General features: G+C 41.8%; 1 protein-coding gene across 1 annotated transcript; it reads left to right on the top strand.

Moving 5' to 3' along the window:
• ZNF112 (zinc finger protein 112) lies at window positions 1,262-24,397 on the top strand. The gene is made up of 5 exons (XM_018062546.1): window positions 1,262-1,309; window positions 10,541-10,588; window positions 13,662-13,788; window positions 16,409-16,495; window positions 20,972-24,397. The coding sequence occupies exons 2-5, from the start codon at window positions 10,574-10,576 to the stop codon at window positions 23,461-23,463; spliced, it is 2,721 nt and encodes a 906-aa protein (XP_017918035.1). The 5' UTR covers window positions 1,262-1,309; window positions 10,541-10,573; the 3' UTR covers window positions 23,464-24,397.

Genomic DNA, 26,075 nt, shown 5'->3' with positions numbered 1-26,075 from the left:
TGAGATTATTGATACTTCTCCTAGCAATCTTGATTCCAGATATTCAGTTACCTGAAAACTTGTATGAGTCCAGGAAGAGATCAGATTTCCACCTGCAGTACTACTAGTCCTCTGATCCCTTCAGGAAGCTGGGCTATTCCTTGATTCCTTCTGGATTCATTTTCTGTCTCAGAAGTGGAGTTGGTATGTGTGTATGTGTCTCCAGGATAGTGTGTGTGCACAAGGGAGACAGAGTTGTGATTTCTCCCTGCTTCCTTTCCTTTCTTAGCCCTAACTTGAAGAGGGCTGTAGGAAGGAGAATTGAATGACTCCAGGTCCTAGCAGCAGAACCTTAGCCTGAGTAGGATTTAGCATCCTTCTTTTTGCCATATCATCTCTGTTCTCAGTGGAGAAGTTTATTTTAATAATTATTACACATTCTGCTACATGTTTAAATATTTGTTGAATAAAATAGGAGTGGGTAGGAGGAATACTTGGGCATAAATAATAGTGATAGTAGCCATTTTAAGGGCTTGATACAAATAACCACATTTAATTCTCACAAAGGCCCAGGGAGGCGGGTTATCTGCCCATTTAAAAAGAAGGACATTGAGACTCAGAGCAAAATTTTCCTAGCTGAGGTCATCCAACTACTAAGAACCTGAGTTGGGCATTGAACCAAAGTATTTGCAGTGCCAACCTCATTTTGATTTGTTTGTTGTCTAGTCTGGAAGGAATAGTTTGTAAAAGACCAAGAAAGTTATGTAAATGTTTGTGTTTTCAGTGAGCTTTCTCATGCATCTTCAGCTCTTTATTGTATTTTATTTCAAGTAATAGTAAGTTGATACTTTACTGAAATAATGGTTGGATAACTGAATAATGAAACGTTGTAGATAATTAAGAGACTATACAAAGCATAAAGAGAATATTGAATTCTTAATAATCCCAGAGACAATTACGCTCTGAAAAGGCGAAGTTAATGCATTGTCTGCTGGAGAAAATACAGAATTGTGTAGTAGGGCGCTCTAGGTTTGGAAGCGTTTCGGCTCCAGGGAGGCGGGGCTACGAAATTCGTTCCGAGCAGGGATGCTATGAGAATACAATCCACAAGCTCAGTATAGCAACCAGCCCTTTCGAAGGCTAGGACGTGCCTGCAAAGACTGGTTAGTGAAGTACAGGAATACCGCCGTTGAAGAACTTCCGCTCCAGGCGGTGGTTGTGTCCGTGCTCCTGTCGGGAATTCTGGGAAGCGTAGTCCGGGAGGTCTCTGTAGGCAGAGTCACTTCCGGCTCAGGTACGCGAGGCCGCGGCCTTCGTTCCTCTCGGAAAGGTGAGCCCTCCGTTTGCCGGTCCCCTCTTTCCGCGTCCACACTGACCTTTCTTCGCTTTCTTGTGGGCCAGTAGCGACCTGGGCCTCGGTCTGGTGGAAGGGACCGCCTGCGGCGCAGCGGGGATGGTGCGCGCTTTGACTAATCGTCCAGGAGCGGGACTGTTGGTGTATCCCCCGTTTAGGGGCCCCAGCCAGGGCCCTATGTCGCAGGGTTTGGTTTGTCTCCTGGGTTCTGTACTTTCCCACCCCGTTTCCTGACCACCAGCCCGTGATGACGCTTCCTAATAGTATATTCCACGAGAGTCTTAACGTCTCTGCCTCTCTTTCCTCTTCTTTAAAGTTGGTATTAGTGTCTGTCTGTGTATGCGTGCTCAGACGTGTCCAACTCTTTGCGACCCCATGAACTACAGCCCACCAGCCTCCCGTCCATGGAGTTCTCCAGGTGGGAATACTGGAGTGGGTTGCTGAGCCGTCCTCCAGGGGATCTTCCTGACCCTGGGTTCTAAACCCGCGTCTTTTGCGTCTCCTGCCTTGGCAGGTGGATTCTTTACCACTGCGCCATATGGGAAGCCGCAGTGTCAGCCTAATAGGGGTAGTTTGAGAGTTAAATGAAAATATATAGGGAAAGACTTAGAACAGAGGCTAACCTGTGGTTGAAAACCACAAGGTCTCTTGTTACTAGTATTTTTAAATTTCCCGAGGAGCGCTTGGTTTCCTAAAGGCTTCTGTGAACCCGGGTTGGGGTCAGAGCTCTTGCAGGAGTGTTCCTGGCCCTTCTCTGATCCCTGAAGGAATCAGAGCTGTACCTGGATTCCTAATGATTTTTAAATTTAAATTTTTGGAGAGGGTCACTTCTGCGCGGAGTCTGGGATGTGTACTGAGATTTATGCGGGAATGCTGATGGAGTTCCGATTTCTGCCGGGTTCCTTTCTGCTTCACAGCCTTGACTTCTTGAAAAAGGCTGCAGTGAAAAGGGAATGCCCCTTTGGCCCCAGACAGCAGAGCCTCACCTGAGTGGGACTTAGCTTCCTTCTTCCTCTTACGTCATCTCTTCGCAGGGGAGAAGACATTCATGTCACTCATGGTCAAATTCTTCTGCTACAAAGGTGCCCTGATATTTGTTGAATAAATGCTAGAAGGGATGGGGGAGTGCTTGGGCATAGTTAATAATTACAGCCTGTACTTGCATGCTCAGTCGTGTCTGATGCTTTGCGACCCCAAAGTCTGTAGCCCACCAGTCTGGAAATTTTCAGGCAAGAATATTGAAGGGGGTTGCCATTTCCTCCTCCAGGGGATCTTCCTGACCCAAGGATCGAAACCCCGTCTCCTGTGTCTCCTGCATTGGCAGGGGGATTTTTTACCACTGAGCCACCTGGGAAGCTAATAGTGACAGTCTTTAAACATTATTCTCAGAGTTTTCTATGAATGAATGTACTTAATCCTTACAAGAGGGGATACTGTTATTCCCATGTTAAAGATGAGGAAACAGACACAGAGAGTATGATGCTTTCTTTTTTAAGTAATTTTATTAATTTGGTTGCGCCGGGTCTTAGTTGTGGCATGTGGGATTTAGGTCCCTGATCAGGGACTGAATCCTTGCCCCCTGTGTTGGAAGCATGGAGCCTTAGCCCCAGGCTACGAGGGAAGTTCTGAGCATGAGCTGTTTATTCTAGACCATACAGTAAGAGGCTTAACTGGGATTAGAATTTAGGTAGTTTCAAGACCCTGATGCTGGGAAAGATTGAGAGCAGGAGAAGAATATGAGATGGAGCAGGAGCAGAGTATGAGATGATTGTATGGCATCATCGACTCAGTGGACATGAGTTTGAGCAAATTCCAGGAAATAATGAAGGACAGGAAGCCTGGCATGCTGCAGCCCATGGAGTCGCAAAGAGTTGGACAAGACTGAGCAACTGAACAGCAACAAGAAGTTTCAATATGCTGCTTTGTTTCTTAATGTGTTTAGTGTCACATTGAGAAGGCATGTTTGGATTTTTGTAGGGGGCCATGAAAATTTTGAGTTTTTCATGATAGCTTTTCAGTCATCTGCGGTTTTCTGCTGCTGCTGCTCAGTCAGTCAGGCGTATCCGACTCTGTGCGACCCCGTAGATGGCAGCCCACCAGGCTCCTCTGTCCCTGGGGTTCTCCAGGCAAGAACACTGGAGTGGGTTGCCGTTTCCTTCTCCAGTGCATGAAAGTGAAGTCTCTCAGTCGTGTCCGATTCTTCGTGACCTCATGGACTGTAGCCCAGCAGGCTCCTCCGTCCATGGGATTTTCCAGGCAAGAGTACTGAAGTGGGTTGCCATTGCCTTCTCTGCATCTGCAGTTTATTTGTGTTTTATTTGAAATAATATTGTAACTCATATTTTTATTATAAAATAATGCTTGCATATTATAGAGAATTAAGAAAAAACGTGAAGTATAAGGATGTAGTACAGGATATAGAGATAACAATAGTAATATTTTAATGTTTTCCTGTTCTGTAGATTTATTTTTGGATTTTTACTTAAGTTTTACAAAATAGGTATGATAGGTTTTATTTTCCCATTAAATTTTTACAGTGGAAATTTACAAGCAGAGCCAAATGTAATAAGAATAAAATAATGAACCCTTGGAGAACCATCACCCAAATTCAACCCTTGTTATCATTTGTCAGTCTTGTATCAACACATCCTCCCTCCCGATTTTTGTTGTTGTTCAGTATTTTAAAGCAAGTCTCCAACACTGAGTCAGTACAATAGTGATCGATTTTTGATTATAACTGCCCAAAACTGATGATGACACATTGTTTATATGCAAAACCAAGAAAGGGAGATGTTAGCAGCTACTTGAAGGTGTTTATTTTTGCAGCTTGGAAAATGACACTCATTTGAGAAAGCGAGGGGACATGAGAGCATTGCGCTTTGGAGAGTGATGGTGATAACATTTGTTTTCTGCTGTACAGTTTGACTTACCTATGTCTTAGGGCTCTTTTTTTTTAAATATCTATTTATTTGGCTGCACTGGGTCTTAGTTGTGGCACTCAGGATCTTCATTGCGGCACGCCGGATCTTTTGTTGTGGGGCAGAGGTTCTCTGCAGCTGTGGCACACGGGCTCCAGAATGGATAGGCTCAGTAGTTGCCCTGCAGCGTTTGGGACCTTAGTTCTTCCACCAGAGATCAAACCTGGGTCCCGTGCATTGGAAACGTGGAGTCATAGCCATTGGACCACTCTTTGTTTCTTGTCTCTTTTCCATACACTGAAAATTCTGTTCCTGGGACCACGTCATAGTTTCCTCTGTGTGCCCAGCACATGGGACAAGATTGGCAAGGGTTTGAAGTTAGAGTAGACACTCAACAGACTGTCAGCACCAAGGGTTTACAGTGCAAAATTTGTGAAATTGGAATTAGGTAAAAACAGAAACAGAAAAGAAGTAACCCATGGGGACACTCCTTAATTGCCTTTAATATTGGCCAGTTATAGGGTCCACCATTTATTTCAGGTTATTGAAATGTTTCTGAACAATTCTTTTCATGATATAAGACAAGCTTCCTAAGAAACACATTGATAGAAATGATGATAGCAAACATTTATAGATTGTGTTTTATGACTAGGCAGTGTTTCCAGTGACTTACAGATACTACCTTATGTCTCAACAGTTACCCTCATTTTACAGAGGAGAGGCAGGTTTTTTAAAACAGTCGTCATACAGTAAAGTTGTCTATTTTTCCCTTTGAGGGGTACAATTCTATTAATTTTGCCACAGGTATAGATTTGTATTATTACCCCCATCATCAACTACAGGACAGTGCCATCACCCCCCAAAAAATTCTTCTATATTTCCTTTATAATTACCTCTCACTGAGTCTGTAAGCACTGGAAACCACTATAACCCTATAGTTTCATCTTTTTGAGAATGCCACTTAAATGAACTTGTACCATGTGTAACCCTTTAAGGTTGGTATCTTTCACTCTGATAATGCCTTTTTTTTTTTTTTTTAATGGAAAATTTTATTTGGGCAAATTGAGGGTTATAACCCAGGAACAGCATCTCAGGGAGTTCTGAGAACCATTCCCAGTGTAATGCCTTTTACATTCATCCAAGTTGTTGTGTGTATCAGTACTTTGTTTCTGTTGCTGGTTAATGTTACGTTTATGGTTATACTAGTTTATTCACCCACTGAAGAAAATTTGGGATGTTTTTGTGCTGTGCTTAGTCACTCAGTCGTGTCCGGTTCTTTGTGACCCCGTCGACTGTGGCTCGCCAGGCTCCTCTGTCCATGGGATTCTCCAAGCAAGAATACTGGAGTGGGTTGCCATGCCCTCCTCCAGGGGATCTCCCCAACCCAGCGATCAAACCCAGGTCTCCCACATTGCGGGCAGATTCTTTACCGTCTGAGCCACCAGGGAAGCCCAAGAATACTGGTGTGGGTAACCTATCCCTTCTCCAGAGGAACTTCTGACCCAGGAATTGAACTGAGGTCTTCTGCATTGCAGGCAGATTTTTTAACCAGCTGAGCTACCCAGCTTTTGGCAGTTATGAGTAAGCTGTTATAAACACTTGTGTACAAGGTTTTGTTTTGTTTGCTTATTTCTCTAGAATTTATAACCAGGAATGGGATTGGTGGGTCATATAGAAAATGTATGTATAACTTTGTAAGAAGCAGCCAAACTGTTCTCCAGGATATTTGCTGTTTTGTGTTCCCATTAATGATATACGAGCGTTCCAGGTGCTTCACATCCTTGTCAGCACTTATTTTCTGTTGGTTTTTTAAAAAACTTTATTATATCATAATAAAGTGTTATCTTATTGTGACTTTAATTTACATTTCTCTAATGACTAATAATGTTCAGCAGATACATCTTTTCTTCAGCTTATTTATCTTCTTTACTAAAATGTTTATATTTTTTGCTAAATTTTAAATTGAGTAACTGAGTTGTATTTTCCTTACTATTGATGTTTGAGAGTTATTCATGTATTCTAAATATAAGTTCTTTGTCAGATGTCATTTGCAAATATTTTTTCTCAGACTGGCTTGTCTTTTCATCCTCTGAACAGTGTATTTTGCAGAGCAAAAGTTTTAGTTTTGATGAAGTCTGATTTATCAGTGTCTTATGAGTTGTGCTTTTCACGTCTAAGAACTCTGCCTAACTCGAAGTCAGGAAGAGTTTCTCTTATGTTTTCTTCTGGAAGTCATGATATGTACTCTTTCATTCCTAATATTGGTAACGTTTTTTAAATCTCTCTTTTATTCTTTGTCATTCTTGCTAGAGTTTTTGTTATGGTAAGAAAAAAAAAAGAATACTTTTGGTTCCATTGACTTGGCTCTATTACACATCTGTTTTCAATTTCATTGATTTCTGCATTTACCTTTATTTTTTCCTTTCTTTTGTTTGACTTGGGTTTATCTTGCTTCTCTTTTCTAGCATCTTAAGTGTAATCTAGAGGTTTTCTCCTAAGAAGTTGAGCACATCCCAAACAGGATAAACTCTAAACTAAAGACAAAGAAAGAAACCAAAAAGCATTGCCCAGAGAAAAAATAATGCGTTATGTTTATGTTCTACTTGTCATGTAAAAAACTCTTACGGATAAATCAGAACTTTTTGGCCAACCCAACATATACTTTGAAAACTGTCAGTGTTATAATTTTTGCTTCCAATGGCAAAATATATTTTAAAGAACTCAAGAGATAAGCCATCTATCATGTTTTCCCAGATATTTACTGGTCTGTGACTCCTTCCTGATGATACATTTTTTTTTCCCCTTGTTGCCTTTGAAAGTTTTCCTTTACCAATCCTTTTAAGGCAAGTAGGCTCCCTATGAATTCTGAGTTTATCAGAGAACATTTTCACGAAACTTCATCCCTAAATATTTTTCTAAACTGTTGTCTTTAGTATACAAGTCTGCTTTGACAGTTCTTTTTTTCACTCCTTTAAAAGTATTGTGCTACTTCCTTCTGGCCTCGTGATTTCTAATGAAAAATCTGGAACCGTTTGAATCACTGTACCCCTGTGGCAATGCATTGTTTTTCTCTGGCGTCTTTCAAGCACCATTATTGCCTGGGAGCTCTGTATCGAGGCAAGTCCTAGGATCCAGTTTCATACCAATTTAGCTAGAATTTTGTTGGTAGGGGTGGGACCAAGGTGCTTCCTTTTAATAGGAACCCCAGGTGATCTTTATCTATTTTAAGGTTGGAAAAGTGCTTGCTGAACAGCTTCATTCAATTTTTAAACATTTATTGTTTAACCTACATATAGTAGAATTACTTTCAGTGTAAATCCTGTGAGTTTCGGCCATCGCATCACACTGAAAGATTGTGCAGGAATGAAGATATTCCTTATTTTAACTTTCGACAGCAGTGGAAATTGATAAAGTCACTTGGCACTACTTGTGACTCCAACGAAGTTACTTGTCCCTGAAATGACTTTACTTTCATATACGTTTCATATTGCAGTCAGTTTTGGTGGGATGCTGAAGCCACCAGCTTTTTAGGAATATTCAAGAGGTGATATATGCCTACTGATAATTACTACCTAAAATAAATATACTTAGAAACAAACCAGGGCTAATGTGTGGCTTCTGTATATTTCATGGTGACAATGAGGATGACACTAATAATAGCTAATCTTTATTGGGTGCTTATAATGAACCTCACTGGCTTTCTAATGCTCTGATGCCTTAACTCATGTATTCTCCATGATAAACCTATTTTTATTTCCATTAGAAAAATTTATTTTGGGCCATGTCATGCTGCCCATGGCATCTTAGTTCCTCAACAAGGGATTGAACCAGCACCCTGGACAGTGAAAGTGTGGACTCCTAACCACTGGACCACAACAGAATCCTTCCTGTTTTTATTTACATTTTACCGATGAAGAAACAGAGGCATTGAGGGGTTAATTAACTTGCAAAATTTTACTTTGCTAACTAGGTGCTCAGTCCTGTGACTCTTTGTGACCCTATGGACTGTAGCCCACCAGGCTCCTCTGTCTATGGGATTCTCCAGGCAAGAATACTGGAGTGGGTTGCCATGCCCTCCTCCAGGGGATTTTCCCAACCCAGGGACTGACACCTCTCCCACACCCTCCTTCATCGCCTGCTTGGACAAAGCATTGCTTCTATTAGAATGGCAAAGTGGGTTTTAGGGATTAATAAGATCGCAGCCCAAACTTGTCAAAAGGTATCTTGGACCAGCTGAGTGTTAAAAGCTAAGAGGGCTAGGACTTCCCTGGCAGTCCAGTGTTACTACTTCTCCTTCCAATGCAGGGGGTGTGGGTTCAATCCCTGGTGGAGGAACTAATACGATCCCACGTGCCTCACAGGCCAAAAAAACACAAAACAGAAGCAGTATTGTAACAAATTCAGTAAAGACTTCAGAAAAACCTAAGAGGGTGGAGAATGCAGGTGGGCAAACTACTGCCCATAGCTTATTTTTGTAAAGCTCCTCTCCCTCCCCAGCTGAGAATGGTTTTTACATTTAAAGGTTGTAAAAGGAACAAAAGGAACCTTATTCCACAGAGACACTATGTGGCCACAAAGCCTGTGATTAGCCCTCCCTCCCTTCTTTTGAGTTCTTTTTCTTCCACAGATGACTTGGAAGTTGCTTGAGAATAGTAAAGATAAACAACAGTAAATGACTGTTGAGAATGGTAAATAACCTCGAGGAGTGAAGTCGCTCAGTCGTGTCTGACTCTTTGCGACCCCATGGACTGTAACCTACCAGGCTCCTCTGTCCATGGGATTTTCCAGGCAATAGTCCTGGAGTGGATTGCCATTTCCTTCTCCAGGGGATCCTCCCAACCCAGGGCTCGAACCCAGGTCTCCCGCATTGTAGACAGACGCTTTACCGTCTGAGCCACCAAGGAAGTCGAGGAAGAACCCAAGAAGTCAAGCTCGTGGTTTCTGGATCCTCCCATGGGTCAAGCACAGAGCCAGTGCTTCACCTAGATCCAGTATCATCGTGGGCTTCTATAATCTTTACCATACTCATATGGGAAGAGGGTTGTCCCACTGGAATCTCCTCCAGCTTCAGGAGGAATATTCACCAGCCATTAAGCATCTCAGAAGGGTGGTCTCAAAGTCTAAACGAACGTTATTGGGTTGGTGAAAAAGTTCTTTTGGGTTCTTCCCTAATATGGTACGGAAAACATGAATGAACCTTTTGGCCACCTGCAATATTATCGGGGCAACAAATTATTACGTGAAAAACCATAATCTCTGCTGCCCAGATTTCTTACAACCCCCATTTGAAGGACTGTTTTATATTGCAGAATAGTGCCTGCTTCTTCCCTGATGGCTCAGAGCGTAAAGCGTCTGCCTGCAATGTGGGAGACCCGGGTTTGATCCCTGGGTCAGGAAGATCCCCTGGAGAAGGCAATGGCACCCCACTCCAGTACTCTTGCTTGGAAAATCCCATGGATGGAGAAGCAAAGAGTCGGACACGACTGAGCGACTTCACTTCACTTTCACTTTCTCTGAAGCTACCAGATATCAATCTCAAACACTGGTGTATTTACAGCAGTTTTCCACTACTCACCCATGCATCCTAACAGCAATCTTATGGTGTTTGTACTATTACAATCCTAGTGTTGAATGCAGCTTGCAGAAGTGAGCCTAGAGAGGTTGATTTAACCATGGTTAAAAAATCTATAGCAAATCTTTAACAGTGCCAATATAGAGCGGTTCCCAGGAGGTGCAGTGGTAAAGAATCCGCCTGCCAATGCAGGAGATGCAAGAGATATGGGTTTGGTCCCTGGGTTGGGAAGATCCCCTGGAGAAGGAAATGGCAATCCACTCCAGTATTGTTGCCTGAGTCCATGGACTGAGGAGCCTGGTGGGCTACAGTCTGCTGGGTCACCAGGAGTCAGACGTGACTTAGCACACACACAAGGAATATAGAGCAAATGTGCAGCAAATATATAGTAATTAGAGGTTTTAAAAGCAAATTTTCCTCAGAGGTACTTCCTGTCCCACTTAACTGTGTCTCCTTTTCCACGTTCCCCAGGTTCACAGTGCGAATCTGGGGAGGCTCGAGCTGTGTGAGGGCTGCAGGGTGTGGCGGTGCAGGCTGCCCCTCGCCGGTGGGCATCCTGCCGGGTTAGCCTAGGGATGGTTAGACCCCCGCCCACACCCTGCCTGTGAAGGTGTGTGTGGCTGCATCTGCCCAGGAGAAGGGACACCTTTTTCTGATTTGCACAGAGATGCGTTTCCCCCTCCCTCATGGCCTCTTCCTGGTTTTGTGTCTCTTCAGGTCTCTGCCTTTCCCCAGGAAAAGGACAAGAAGATGATGAAGTTCCAGGTGAGTTGGATTTTTTATTTCTGTCACTTAACAGGTAATTTCATTTCTCAGTGGATACCTTATTTGTCTTCCTTGCCAAGAGTAAAGAATGGCAGCATTTAATACCATTTGTGTGCCATGCTCTGTTGGTTCACTTTCTTTAAAATTTCCTTTCTCAGTTTTTATATATTACCACGTTTTTCACAACTAATAGTGTAAAAGAGAATGGAAATTTTTAAAATGGGAAGGCCCACACATTATTACCCTGCCTACAAATCACTTGTTTTTTTATGTTTATTTTTCACGTGCATTCATAACTAGACTTGCAATAATAGATACAATTTAGAATTGTCTTTTTTTCACATAAGATTATAGCACTCAATTTTTGTCATCTATTATTTCAGTGAACTATTATACACTCTCCTCCTTTTAAAAAAAGTATTCCTCATTCACAACCTTTAACGTCTTGATGATTCTTGCAGCTTTACACAACAGAATCATTTTCCCTATATTTAATCTTTACTCAGAGTAATTCTGAGAGAATTCTAATATTATTTGTCCAATGTTCTAGGGACTCAAAACTTAAAAAAAAATTTTTTTTAATAAGTTTTTTTAAGTGGTACCCCACAGACTCTGTATAAAGATAGCTAAAGAGTAGTTTTGTCTAACAGAATCATACTGAGGCTGAACTCAGAAAAAGAGTGTTAGCTGTTTTCATTCAAAAAGCTCTAGATTCTTTCTTTCCAGGACCTGAAAGCTTTCTTTGTGTGTGTCTGTGTCTGTGTGTGTACCTTTCTGTGTTATACCATTCATGAATTTATTAGAGCAGTACAGGTACTTAATTGTAAAATTTTAGTCACACTGTAAGTCATACAGACACTGTGTAGCAGGAACTATCACAACTTTGTAAAGAAACTATACTCCAAAGAAAAAGACACAGGTAACTTTCTCTATTCACTGCTCTGAGAGGGACTGAATCATCTTCACCGTCAACATGAAAATAAGAGGTTCATGTAAGTTCAGATCCTGTTCAGGTTTCTACAGTAGGCACGTGTCTGGCCAATTCCAAAGTCTTTCTGGACCAAGAGTATCAGGCATACTGTTGGGGTGGAAAGAGACACAAAGCAAAAATGAAAAAACAAACCAAACCAGAGTTCTCATTCAGAGACCAAGACTTGAAGTTGTGATGTTTGAAGCTCCAGCCAGAACAAATGCAGTGTTGAGCAGGTCTTCATTTAGAAATTTTAAATTTCCCTATTAGCAAATAAAAATTAAAAGATAACAAGGTAGGAAGAAAAGTCTTTATATCATATATGGAAGAAAAGGCCTTAGTGTCCCCAAGTGAATGAATGTTATTACAAAGCAAGAAACAGAGATGACCAGTAAACATATGACAAGAGAGGGATTGCTTATCAATTTTGTGCAAGTTTTTGAGATAACTAGTTTTGGCTTCCCAAATTGACTTCTGAGATTATCAAAGTTTTTTGGTTTTTGCTTTTAAGTATTCATGTCCGTTGTTGTCCAGAGTATGGAGGCTTAGAAATTTATACTTCCTTGGACGCAGAATAAATTAAGGAAAATCTTTTTGGAGGAAACACTTGCCATTATGGTCTCAAAACTTTAAAGTTTGTTTTTCTTCAACATTACCATTTCTACTCTTTGTAATTTATCTTCAGGAGATAACCAGCAGAGTTCTAGGGACTAAGGTCTATGTGGAAACAATCTTGCAACATTGTTAATAATATATACTCTGAAACTAAGTAAGCATGCATTATTTATATCAGCTCACTATATTCTCAACCACCAATTCCTTGAATTACTGTGTAGCCCTGAAGTGAAATGTCAGCAGTGATGATGGTAATAGTAATCATAATAATAGTTAGCATTTATTAGATACTTGGGCTCCTGAAGAATCGATGCTTTTGAGCTGTGGTGTTGGAGAAGACTCTTGAGAGTCCCTTGGACTGCAAGGAGATCCAACCAGTCCATTCTAAAGATCAGCCCTGGGTGTTCTTTGGAAGGAGTGATGCTGAAGCTGAAACTCCAGTACTTTGGCCACCTCATGCGAAGAGTTGACTCATTGGAAAAGACTTTGATGCTGGGAGGGATTGGGGGCAGGAGGAGAAGGGGACGACAGAGGATGAGATGGCTGGATGGCATCACCGACTCGATGGACATGAGTTTGAGTGAACTCTGGGAGTTGGTGATGGACAGGGAGGCCTGGCGTGCTGCGGTTCATGGGGTTGCAGAGAGTCGGACACGACTGAGCGGCTGAATTGAACTGGGCTCCCCAGGTGACTCTAGTGGTAAAGAACCCATCTGCCTGCTAATGTAGGAGATATAAAGAGACGCGGTTTCGATCCCTGGGTTGGAAGATCTCCTGGAGGTCATGGCAACCCACTTCAGTGTTCTTGCCTGGAGAATTCCACAGACAGAAGAGCCTAGTGGGCTACAGTCTATAGTGTCACAAAGAGTCGGACACAACTAAAGTGACTTAGTATGCACACATTGGGTACATGCTGTGTACCAGGCACTGTTCCTAAGTGTTTTACCTATAGTCACTCATTTTATTATTACCAGTACCCTAAGGTACAGTTACCAGCCTGCAGATGAAGAGAGGGTGAGGACTGGGTCCAGGGCCCCACAGCAGAGTGAGGCCCCAGAGCTGTGTCCATAAACGCTGCACATCTGTATGGGGGCACAGAGGAGGGGCTCCATACTTGGATAGGAAGAGTGACTCATGCCCTGTAAGTCTGGCACATCAAATGAGCGGCATATGTATATAAAAAGAGGGAAAACAGACTCCATTGCACACTGTTGGAACTAAAGCTTTTCTAGCAGCCCATGCAATGCAGCAGAGCTCTGGGGACTTACCTACAGGGGTACTGTCAAAAGGCAGCAGTTTAAAGTGCAAGGATTCCTTTTCCTGCAGCCTTTCTGGTGGGTCGAATCAGTAGTGTGAAAGGCAAACAGAAGGCAGCTGCAGAAATGTGACTCGGTCCTTGGGAATCCGGAACCACCTCCTGTCCTTGACACTTTCTCGGGGCTGTCCCTCTTCCATAAACATTGTGTGTGTGTGTGTTTGGTGTCATAGGAGCCAGTGTCCTTCAAGGACGTGGCCGTGGTCTTCACCGAGGAGGAGCTGGGGCTGCTGGACTCGGCTCAGAGGAAGCTGTACCAGGAAGTGATGCTGGAGAACTTCCGGAACCTGCTCTCAGTGGGTGAGCACAGCGCCTCGGGGACTCAGTGTCAGCCTCCTGGGATACCTTTGTGGGTGCAGTCATTTGAAGCTCTGGAACTCCTAAAATCGTCCTCTTAGCTTAGGTACCTACAAGTCCTAGTAATCCCAGAGACAGAGACAGTGTGTTTCTGTCCAGGAAAAAAATCTGTCCCTTGAACTGTTAATATGAATGGGGAGCTTGTGGTCCTGCCCCATAAAGTTGAGTTGCTGCAGCTTTTCAGATTTTCATGGTGCCAGTAACTGTAGCTGTGGTTTTTCTGAGGTATTTTCGTTTTTCTGCTTTAGTGACATACCTTCAAACATACAGAAAATTTGCAAAAGTATAGAACAAGAATACCCCTATCGCTTTTACCTATGGCTCAGTGGTAAAGCATCCGCCTATAATGCAGGAAACACAGGAGCTTAAGTTCGATCCCTAAACCGGGAAGATGCCCTGGAGGAGAAAATGGCAACCCACTCTTAAATTCTTGCCTGAAAAATCCCATGGACAGAGGAGCCTTGCAGGCTACAGTCCGTGGGTGACAGAGAGTCAGATAGGACTGAGCGCAGCACACACACCTAGAGTAATATTTCACCCCATTTACTTTATCATTTATGTGAATGCTCTTTTCTCATATGCATAATTTATATCTGAACCATATGAGGGTAATTTACACATGCCACGGCCCTAATATGCCTACATGCTTCTGTGTGCAGGCCGAGTTCAGGAATCCTGAGGACTACACTCTGACACCAGTGGCAAGCTGGGGGGTGCCCAGAGCCTCAAATAATTTACTAGAGGACTCTGAGGACTCACTAAAAGCTGTTATACCCAAAGCTATGCTGTTATATGGAAAGGTTACAGAATAGGCCTTGGATGCTAGGAACTGTCCTTGCCACTGTGGTATCTTTGTTTCCTAGTCTCAGGGCTTAGAGCTAGGATTAGGGGTGTGTCTGGGTGTGTACACCTGTATTCATGTACATACACATACATGCAAATATATAAATATATATACATATGAATATTTATTCAGTTTCATTCAAAGTAAGAGAGGTACTAATTCAAGTTATACTGAAACACCATTTTTCATTCATGAGGTTAGCAAAAATTCAAAAACTTTTTTTTTTTTGTCTGTCTCATGAAAGTTATGGGATCTTCATTCCCTAACCAGGGATTGAACCCAGGCCCCAGCAGTCAAAGCCCCGAGTCTTAACCACTGGACCGCTAGGGAAGTCCCCCAGAATTCAGAAACTTAACACTATTTTGGGGGGGGGCAAGGTTGTGGGGAATAAAGCACTTTCATGTTTTGACAGTGGGAATGCAACACGATACCACCCCTACAGAGAAGAATTTGACAGTGTCTAACAGAACTGTTGGAGAAGGCAATGGCAACCCACTCCAATGTTCTTGCCTGGAGAATCCCAGGAACAGGGGAGCCTGGTGGGCTGCCGTCTATGGGGTCACACAGAGTCAGACACGACTGAAATGACTTAGCAGCAACAGAACTATGGATTTACCCTTTCTCAGCAACTCACCTGTAGGAATTTTCCCTGAAGATAACCAAGTACAAAAGAGCATTAATAGTATACCTACTAGTTTGTGTAAGGGAAAAAAGGGAAAATAAGTAAATATATGTAAGCAACACAAGGATTTATCAGGAAATCATGAATTTAGTTTCTTGTCAATGGTGAGTTGTGATGGCGTGGAAGGGATGTTTGAGAGAGTCACACTTGTCTGAGTAACACCTTTCTGTCTAGTTTGGACTTTTGAAAATATGTTAGGGGACTTCCCTGGTGCTCCAGCGATCAAGACTCCACCTCCCAGTGCAGAAGATGCAGGTTCAACCCCTGGTTGGGGAACTAAGATCCCACATGCCTCGCAGCCAAAAAAAAAAACAAAACAAAAGATAAACCAGAAGCAATACTGTAACAAATTCAATACAGACTTTTAAGAAATGAGCCACGTCAAAAAAGTCTTTTAAGAAAATATTTAGTTCAACACATTCCAAAAAGTAAATAAGAATGTGAAGTGGTGATCATTGAAAAGAAAAATGAATTGTGTTTGAAAGGAATACCTTAACCACAGTAAACGGAAAAGAAAGGATTCGTGGAAGTAGCTACGGAATACAGTTTATAACTCTCTATGCCTTTAGTTTTAGGTCTAGTTGGAGGAGGATGGGAGAATGAATTGCGACCCTCGACACTTCTTAGTGGATTTGTTTATTGCAGTGAACGGAATAAGCAACTCTACTGCAGGGGCCCAGGCAGTTCACTGGAGAAAGTAGTTTTTCAACAGATAGTGCTGAAACACTTGGACTTCCGTATGCATATATTTGCATGCCTCCCACCTACAAAATGAAAGATTAACTCAAAGTGGATGAAGGGCCTAATGTAAAATGCAGCAGTGTGAAACTTGTAGATGGAAACACTGGAGAAAATTTCCATGACCTTGGTTAGGCAAAGGTTTCTTAGATATGACTCCAAAAACATGAATCAGAAGAAGGAAAAAAAACCCAAAAAAACAAAAATATGATTCAGGAGGGGAAAAAAAAAAAAACAAAAAACCACAGGTTGGACTTGGTGAAAACTGAAAACTTTTGCTCTTCTCTCCTTTTTTACAGGAAATCAGCCCTTCAAACCAGAGCTTATATTCCAGCTGGAGAGAGAAGAGCGTTTGATGATGGAGACCCAGAGAGATGGGTGTTCAGGTGAGAACCATCCGGCAGTCACCCAGCAGCCAGAGAGCCCCTCCCAGAACACGAGTCAGAAGGGGTCAGGCCCTGAGGTGTCTGTACCCTCACTGCTGTAACTTCTTCTAGCCTAGCTCACTTCTTCTGTCCCAGCTGCACTGGCCCACTTGCTGCCCATCAGACCTGTCTCAGTGATGCTTCTGCTTCTGGTCACCTGGCTTGCTTTGCTGTGTGCCTTGAATGAGGGAGTCAGTTAATACACGCATGGTCTTCACTGTCTTCAGTCCTCCCTGAGGCAGCCAACAGATATAGAGTAAACCATGTGATAGAGAGATACTCCAGAGTGTCGTTTGTTTTCATTTGAACGCCTGTCCTAATTCTGTGTAGGTGTCCTTTAGTATTCATGGATAGGTACTCCTTATTCCTAAAAGGTTAAGAATAGCCAGGCAACGAAAAGAAATATCAGAAATGATCAGTGCTAAAGGATAATCTGCCCTCCCAAGCAGCAATTTCAGGTGAGACACTCTCGCATTAACTTCCTCAGTCAAATGCCCAGTTCTTTATCTTCTCATTCTGGTCTTACTTCTTACTCTCCCATCCTCTACTATGTAACACTCTCTTGACCTAGCTACAGTTTCCTTTTTTTTTTTTTAATTTTATTCAGTTTGTTTAAATTAAAAAAAAGTCAGTTCACCTATTTCTCCCATCCCCAAACTGCTGCCTCTTGCAACCAACCGTCTGTTATCTGTGAGCTTTCTTGGTGTGTGTGTGTGTTGGGGAGTGGTTTCAGATTCCACATATAATAGAGATCGAGCAGTATTTGTCTTTAAATGCCTCCAAGGTCTACCTGTATTGTTGTAAATGGCAAGATTTCACTTTTATTTATTATTGAATTTTCTTTATCCGTTTATCCATCAGTGGACACTAAGATTGTTCCTTTATCTTGACTGTTATAAATAATTCTGCAGTGTACATGTACAGTGCACATTTGTTGTTCAGTCATATCTGATTCTTTGCAACCCTGTGGGCTGTATCTTTTCAAGTTAGTGTTTTCTTTTTCTTCAGATCAATACCTAGAAGTAGAATTGCTGAATTATATAGTTCTATTTTTAATTTTTTGAGGAACCTCCATAACAACTTCCATAGTGGCTGCACCAACTTATGTTCCCACCAACAGTGTGCAAGCCTTCCCTCTTCTCTACATCCTTGCTAGCGTTTGTCATTTCTTGTCTTAGAGCCTAGTGAGCCGCAGTCCATTGGGTCGCAGAGTCAGACACAACTGAAGCGACTGAGCACACACGCACATCTTTCTGATAATAGCCATTCCAACAGATGGGAGTTGATAGCTCATTGTAATTTTGACTTGCATTTCCCTGGTGATTAATGTTGTTGAGCATCTTTTTATGAACCTGTTGGCCAGCTGTGTGTCTTCTTTGGGAAAATGTCTATTCAGGTCTTCTGCCCACTTTTTTTTAATTGAATAGTTTGTTTTTTGCTATTGAATTGTATGAGTTCTCTATGTAGTTTGGATATTAACCCCTTATCAAATACATGATTTACAAATATTTTCTCCCATTCAGTAAGTTTGCTTTTTCATTTTGCTGTTGGATTCCTTTGCTATGCAGAAGCTTCTTAGTTTGATGTAGTCCCACTTGTTTATTTTTGCTTTTGTTGCTTTTGATCATATGATTTTTATCCTTCATTTTGCTAATATTGGGTGTCACATGTAGTGATTTGAAGATGTTGAACCATCCTTGCATTCCTAGAATAAGTCCTATGTGATTGTCTTGTACGATTTTTTAATGTGTGTTGAATTCAGAATATTTTGTTGCGGATTCTTGCATCGTGTTCACAAGGGGGTACTGGGCTGTAATTTTCTTTTTAAAGTAGAACTTCCAAGCTGGACATCTATGTGAGTCCAAACATTCTAGTAATGTTTCTTGAGTCCTCAGAATCTGATGTCAAAAGCCATGGTCACAGCTGTGCAGCTGGAAATGCTCCTGGGTAGGAATGAGAGTCAATTGAAAATTTCAAAACAAATTACTTCGCTTCTATGATTTTTCTGTTGTTATCTCAGTTCAGGTTCAAGGTCATACAGGCAACATACTCTTCAGAGAAAATGTCAGCAAACTTTTTCTCTGGAGGTCCAGATGGTAAATATTTTAGGTTTTGCTGACCATATTTGATCTCTGTTGAAGAGACCAAATGTTTTTTCTTACACCAGTTTAAAAAATGTAAAATCTGTTCTTGTTCCTAGGCTATACAAAAACAGAGCTAGGGCCGTGGTGTGCTAGTCCCCCTGCCTGATAGTATCAGTAGGAATGTAATGTCATATTTTGAAGTACCTTATTATTTAGTATTTCCATATATTAACATGTTTATACCTTATATTCATGCAAAATTTTGAAAATATATATTCTTATTTTTAAAGTACTAATTTTTCTCCTTCATGGTACCTTGGGGAAATCCCTCCCAATCTGAGATTATAGCTCTTTTTAAAAAAAAAATCATTGCTACATAATCCAATATGTGGCTGTAACATGCAGCAGTTAGCTATATGCTGCATGTTGCATGCAGCGTACCAGGTCTTAGTTGCAGCGTGTGGGATCTAGTTCCCTCACCAGGGATGGAACCCGGGTCCCCCAGCATTGGGAGTGTGGAGTCCTAGCCACTGGACCACCAGGGAACTCCATTTCATCTTTAGGTGACAAAACGTTAGTATAATAACTGAAAGCCTTGCTTTTGAGAAACCGAAGACACTGCTAAGCATTCTTGTTTTTAAGTACTGAGGTGAGTACTCATGGACATACGATAGGCCCTGCAGCCAACGCATTGCCCCACAGCCTGTTGCCACACAGTCGTCAGTGTCACCCTTTTTTTTTTTACCTTGTTTTAAAAGTTGGCGATAGGGTGGGGCTAAGAGTAAGATTTTGTGTAAGAAAAACTGCACCATTTCAAAGGTTATTTTCAAAATTAAAAAGACACAGTCCACAAGATTCTTGTGACCTTTGCTTTTCTCACTGGCAAGTGATAACTGAGTGTAACCCTGCCTCTCATACAGCTTGCCATCACCAGCTTCTTTCCCATAAAAAGTAACTTACACATGCATGCCCTTTCAGTTCTGTGACTGAGAATGACTCAAGCTGTGGTCTATTCATTAAATGCTTACTGAGCAGCTGCTGTTCACTAGGCGTGTTCTAGGCAGTGAGGGCGGGACAGTGCACACAGCAAAGTGCGCTTCCTTGTGTGTGACACACTCCAGTGTTTAGAGACAGGAAAACACAAGTAGCTAAGGAAGAATTATTGCATTTGAAGACAATATTCACGTTATGAGAAAAAATCCCCTTTTACTGCCTTTTTCCCCTCACCTTGGATACTGAAAGAGAATTAATATTTTGCCAAGTATTAGGAGAGTGCATGTTATTGCTTCAGCCCTGTTGGACCACTTATTCTCCGGGAATAAGTATAGTTCTCACTAGGATGTGAATAATATGCTGCCTGCTGATAACCTGAGCTTTAGTAACTAACAGACAAGCCATTTCCACCCAAACATACCCATCTTCAACTCTTCCAGTGCCTCAGATTCCCTAAACGTTAAAGTACTTTATCAGCAAAATGACAAAGTCAGTGTTCAGTGAGTTTTGCTTGTTAAGTTGCCTCAAAGGACCATGAAACTTGCCTGTGCAATTCTTTTTTGAAGGATACTTGCTTTACAGTATTGTGTTGGTTTCTGCCAAATATAAACATGAATCAGCCATAGGTATACCTATGTCCCTTCCCTTTTGACCCTCCCTCCCACCTCCCCTCTCATCCCACCGCTCTAGGTTGTTACAGAGCCCTGGTTTGAGTTTCTTGAGTCATAGAGCAAATTCCCATCTTGCCCGTGCAATTCTGTCACAGTGTTTCACATTTCACCTGCCCCATGGCCCTTGGTAATTGCAAAATATCTTTTAAAAGGAGTTAAAACTGGTTATGGCTTACAATGACATAGGAGAACTCATTAATCTCATGAAAATGGACTCATTAGAGATAGGCCATACAAGACCTCAAGAGTCGATTACAGGTCTCTGTTTACCTTCATCTGCACAGCATTTAACACACAATCTTTTGTGTGGCAAAACACATTTGTCCGCTTGAAACTATATTCTTTCCAGTTTGAGACTACCCCCTTCTGTTTTTTCCTTGGAATCTCCAGGCAGCCCATGATAATGTGTCCATGGTTTAACCAGACCTTTTGAAGAGAGCCACCATCTTTGATGTCCAGGCTGCATTGCATAGCCGATTTTGAGGCATATGCATAGCCCAAATTCTGTGGATCCTACTTCTATTCCTGGTGTAGCCAAAGGTAAATGATATTCTAAGTATTGTCAGAGGTAGTAACAAAGTTTCCTCCAGTTTATTGAAGTTTTATGTCATGATCTAAGTGCAGAATCTTGAAATCTCTGAGTAAAAGCATTCATTGTGCACATGTCTAAAATCTCTTTATTCTTATAGGAACCAAGAGTCTACATAATATGGAAAGTATTCAAGAAGTGGGATTAAGCTGCTTTTCCCCCAAAGTGCTTTCCACCTGGCAGTCCTGGCAACAAGGTGCAGGCAGGTTAACTGGGTGTCAAGATTCCATGAGAAACTTCCAAGAGAATATTTCTCAGTTGCAAAAACAAGATGATTCCCTCTGCCAGGTTTGGGGAGGAATACCAGTTCAGATTTCTGAAGATGAGAACTACGTCTTGACTCACATAGGAGACGGTTCCAATGACATAAAAAGTCAAGAATTTCCCTCTTGGCGAGCCCACCATTCTTGGAGGAAAATGTACCTTACAGAGTCACGTAATTATCAGTGTCGATGTCAGCAAGTTTCCACGGAAAACGATTTCTGTAAATCTGACAGCATCAGTTGGCTCTCACATCACGGTGATAATCTGGGTGTGCACAGAACAGGAAAAAGCTCTAGCTGCCATGACTGTGGAGAAGATGTCATGAAGGTTTCATTGCTTAATCATATTCAAACAGGGCAAAAGCCCTATCCTGGTAATGAGTACAGAAAAGCCTTCAGCAATGACTCCAGCTCTGAAGTGCATCAGCAATTAGACTTAGAAGGAAAGCCTCGTACATACAGTCCATGTGAAAAGGACTGTAGTTACAGGTCAGTTCCTCGTATTCATCAGAGTGTTTGTAGAGGAGATCATTGTGTTTTTGAGAATTCACATCTGCAGTCGCATCAGAAAGGACACGCAAAAGAGAAGCCATTTAAATGTGAATACAGGGAGAGCATCAATCAGTGCTCCTCTCATAACACATGTGAACTTATACCCGGAGGAGAGACGTCTGATAGATGCAGCATGTACGAGAAAGGCTTCAGTCATAGCTTAGACCTTAGTAGTATTGTTAGGGTCTACATCGAGGAGGAATCCCATGAATCTGAGGAGAATGGGAATGTCTTTAATGAGAATTCTTGTCTTCAAGCCCATCAGAAAATCCACACTGAAGAGAAACGATACACAGACGTGGAGTGTGAGAAAGGTGTCATTGGTAATTCAGATCTGAACATTCAGCACAGAGTTCACATGGAAGAGATTCCGTATAATTCTGAGGCATGTGCTAATGGCTTCAGTCTGGCCTCACATTTTCAAAACCATCAGATAGTCCACACTAGGGAACAACCCTATAAACGTTACACATGTGGTAACAGCTTCAGCCAAAGTTCGTATCTTCAAGGCCATCAGAAAATTCACAATGGAGAGAAACCTTACAAGGTGTGTGGGAATGGCTTCAACTGGAATTCGAAACTGAAAGATCATCAGAGAATCCACACTGGCGAGAGGCCATACAAATGCAGCGCCTGTGGTAAAGGCTTCAGTCATAGATCTGTTCTTAACGTTCACCAGAGAGTCCACACGGGAGAGAAGCCTTATAAGTGTGAGGAGTGTGATAAGGGTTTCAGTCGGAGTTCATACCTTCAAGCCCATCAGAGAGTCCACACGGGAGAAAAACCGTACAAATGTGGGGCATGTGGGAAGGGCTTCAGTCGTAATTCATACCTTCAGGGGCATCAGAGAGTCCACACCGGCGAGAAACCATACAAGTGTGAGGAGTGTGGGAAGGGCTTCAGTCGGAGTTCACACCTTCAAGGCCACCAAAGGGTTCACACGGGAGAAAAACCATTCAAGTGTGAGGAGTGTGGGAAGGGCTTCAGTTGGAGCTTTAATCTTCAAATTCATCAGAGGGTTCACACAGGAGAGAAACCCTATAAATGTGGAGAATGTGAGAAGGGCTTCAGCAAGGCCTCAACTCTTTTGGCCCATCAGAGAGTCCACACAGGAGAGAAACCCTACCAGTGTGATGAGTGTGGTAAGAGCTTCAGTCAGAGGTCTTACCTTCAGAGCCATCAGAGTGTCCACTCTGGAGAGAGACCATACATCTGTGAGGTTTGTGGGAAGGGCTTCAGTCAGAGAGCATATCTTCAAGGCCACCAGAGAGTCCACACCAGAGTGAAGCCGTATAAATGTGAGATGTGTGGGAAGAGCTTCAGTCAGAGCTCACGCCTTGAAGCACATCAGAGGGTCCACACCGGAGGGAAACCCTACAAATGTGCAGTGTGCACGAAGGGTTTCAGTGAGAGTTCCCGCCTCCAAGCCCATCAGAGGGTCCATACAGAAGGGAGGCCCTATAAATGTGAACAGTGTGGCAAGGGCTTCAGTGGGTTTTCAAGTCTTCAAGCCCATCACAGAGTCCACACTGGGGAAAAACCATACAAATGTGAAGTGTGTGGAAAGGGCTTCAGTCAGAGATCAAACCTCCAGGCTCATCAGAGAGTCCACACAGGAGAGAAACCCTACAAATGTGATGCGTGTGGTAAGGGTTTCCGTTGGAGTTCAGGTCTTCTAATTCATCAAAGAGTCCACAGTGATAAATTCTACACAAGTGAAGAGTATAGTAAGGGTTATCCTGCATCAGAGACTCCGTACAGAGGCAAAGTTCTGTAATGTGGTGTTCCATTTTGTTCTGAAGTCTTCAAACAAGAGCTGAAATTTTCCGCTCACTTGAGTTCTCATAGTAGAAAAAGAATTTCTTTAATGAAAATGTAATGTTTCTGCTCAACATCAACATTTACAGTAGTCCGTACAGCAGAGACTTATCTAATGAGAAGGGTTCCATATGGGATTTCATGAGAACGTGAATACCAGTCACTGCAGTGACTTTAATCAGCTCTTATACTAGAGCTTAGAAAAGACATGAGTATGGTTAGCCACGTGGGAAGCCCTAATTTATACAGTGATGAGCATACCTAAATTCACGTCCACTGGAATGTAAGCTTATTAAGAGAAGGGGTTTCATACATTGCTAAGTCTCCAACTCAATGTAGGTGCTCAGTACTTTTTTGCTAAATGACTAAAAGTATGTAAAAGTGTCACGTTTGAAATTTTTATTGAGCTGATCTTCCCCCCCAAAAAAACTTAAAATGTATTTGGAGGAGGAATCCTGCAAGACACCTTAATGTAAGCAAATAAGTAAACATAAACATTATTTGAAATGTAGAACGTGGGCAGTATTGCAATCTTAAATGACATGAATTTGGTTTAACCCCCTGGGACTGGTCCTCCCCATTTGTCCCTCATCAGCAGGGATGGGCTGAATTTCTTAGCATTTGGTCTCTTTCTCTACAGTGTACTATCTGGTTAAGTTTAGCTCTGTGTGTGTGTGTGTACATGTGTCTACCTATGTGCACTTTAAAAGGACATTACAGACTGATAAAACAGTGTTTCTGGTTAACTTGGCAAAAATGGAATGCTGCATTTTACATAACTGAATTTTTACTCCTGCCCTGTGTGTTAAGACAGTTTTACTATAATATTTGCAAAGTGTCAGATATGGTTACTAACAGTAAATACTTTCTTAATAAATGTTCAAATTACAATATTTGGCTTTCTAGCTTCCATATTTCCATTAAAATCCTTTTGATCTGACTGGTTTCTATATAGCCTTTGTCCAATTCAGACCTCTTTAGCAGGATCTGTGACAAGTTTGGAGGACTTTAATTTTGTCAAATTTTATATCACCATACTTTTCCCACTCATACAAAGAAAGGAAAAAAAGTTGAAGTATAGTTGATCTACAGTGTTGTGTTAATTACTACTGTACAGCAAAGTAAATCAATTAAAAATTTCTTTTAAAATATTCTTTTCCATTGTGGTTTATCATAGGATTATTGAATATAGCTCTCTGTGCTATCCAGTAGGACCTTGTTGCTTATCCATTGTATATATAAGAGCTTATGTCTGCTAAGCAGTCTCCTACTCCATCCCTCCCCCAACCCCTTGGCAACCACGTGTCTGTTCTCTGTGTCCATGATTCTCTTTCTGTTTCATAGATGTGTTCATTTGTGTCATATTTTAGATTCCACATGTAAGTGATATTGTATGGTGTTGGTCTTTCTCTTTCTGACTTATTTCGTTTAGTGTAATAATCTCTAGTTGCATCCATGTCGTTGCAAATGGCATGATTTCATTCTTTTCTATGGCTGAGTCATATTCCACTATATTTATGTGCTGCATCTTCTTATCCATTCATCTGTCAATGGACATTTAGGTTGCTTTCCATTTCTTGGTTGGTGTGAATAGTGCTGCTCTGAACATATTAGTGCATATATCTCTTTGAACTATAGTTTGGTCCAGATGTATGGCCAGGAATGGGATTGGTGGATCATATGGTAATTTTATTTTTAGTAAGGAAAGGAAAAATATTGAATTTTTCTAGACATTTTTTCAAATGTATTGATTATTAGGATAAGATTTCCTTTTGCTTGCTAATCTATATCTTCAAGAACAATGCATTTTATTGGAAGAAGTAAAAAATACAAATTTGTCAGAGTTGTACAATATGTATCAAAATGTAAAGTATACATTTTTGTTGTTCAGTCACTAAGTCCAGTCCGACTCTCTGCGACCCCATAGACTATAGCACGCCAGGCTCCTCTTTCCTCCACTATCCTCAGAGTGTGTTCAATTCATGTCCATTGAGTTGGTGATGCTAACTATCTCATCCTCTTCTGTCCCCTTCTCCCTTTGCCTTCTGTTTTTCCCAGCATTAGGATCTTTTCCAGTGAGTTGACTCTTCACATTAGGTGGCCAAAGTATTGGAGCTTCAGCAACAGTCCTTCCAATGAATATTCAGGATTGATTTCTTTCAGGATTGACTGGTTTGATTTCCCTGCAGTCCAAAGTACTCTCAGGGGTCTTCCCCAGCACTGCAATTTGAAAGCATCAGTTCTTCAATGCAGAGCCTTGTTTGGCAACACACTCCAGTATTCTTGCCTGGGGAATTCCATGATCAGAGGAGCCTGGTGGGCTATAGTCTGTGGGGCTGCAAAGAGTCTGACATGACTGAGCATGTGCACACACACACACAGCCTTCTTTATGGTCCAGCTCTCACATCTGTACATGACTGTCGGGAAAACCGTAACTTTGACTAAATGGACCTTTGTCAGCAAAATGATGTCTCTGGTTTTTAATACGCTATCTAGGTTTATCATAGCTTTCCTTCTGAGGAGCAAGTGTCTTTTAATTTCATGGCCACAGTCACCATCTGCAGTGATTT

Source organism: Capra hircus, chromosome 18 (genome assembly GCF_001704415.2).
Source record: "Capra hircus breed San Clemente chromosome 18, ASM170441v1, whole genome shotgun sequence".
Classification (NCBI taxonomy): Eukaryota; Metazoa; Chordata; class Mammalia; order Artiodactyla; family Bovidae; genus Capra; species Capra hircus.
Note: the sequence above shows the minus strand (reverse complement) of the source record. Positions and strands in the feature narration are given on the sequence as shown.

Bases quoted from the DNA above. Each gene is read 5' to 3' on its own strand.
- ZNF112 (XM_018062546.1), top strand. The intron at 13,789-16,408 runs GTGAGCACAGCG...CCTTTTTTACAG, and splicing joins CCGGAACCTGCTCTCAGTGG to GAAATCAGCCCTTCAAACCA. The intron at 16,496-20,971 runs GTGAGAACCATC...TTATTCTTATAG, and splicing joins CCAGAGAGATGGGTGTTCAG to GAACCAAGAGTCTACATAAT.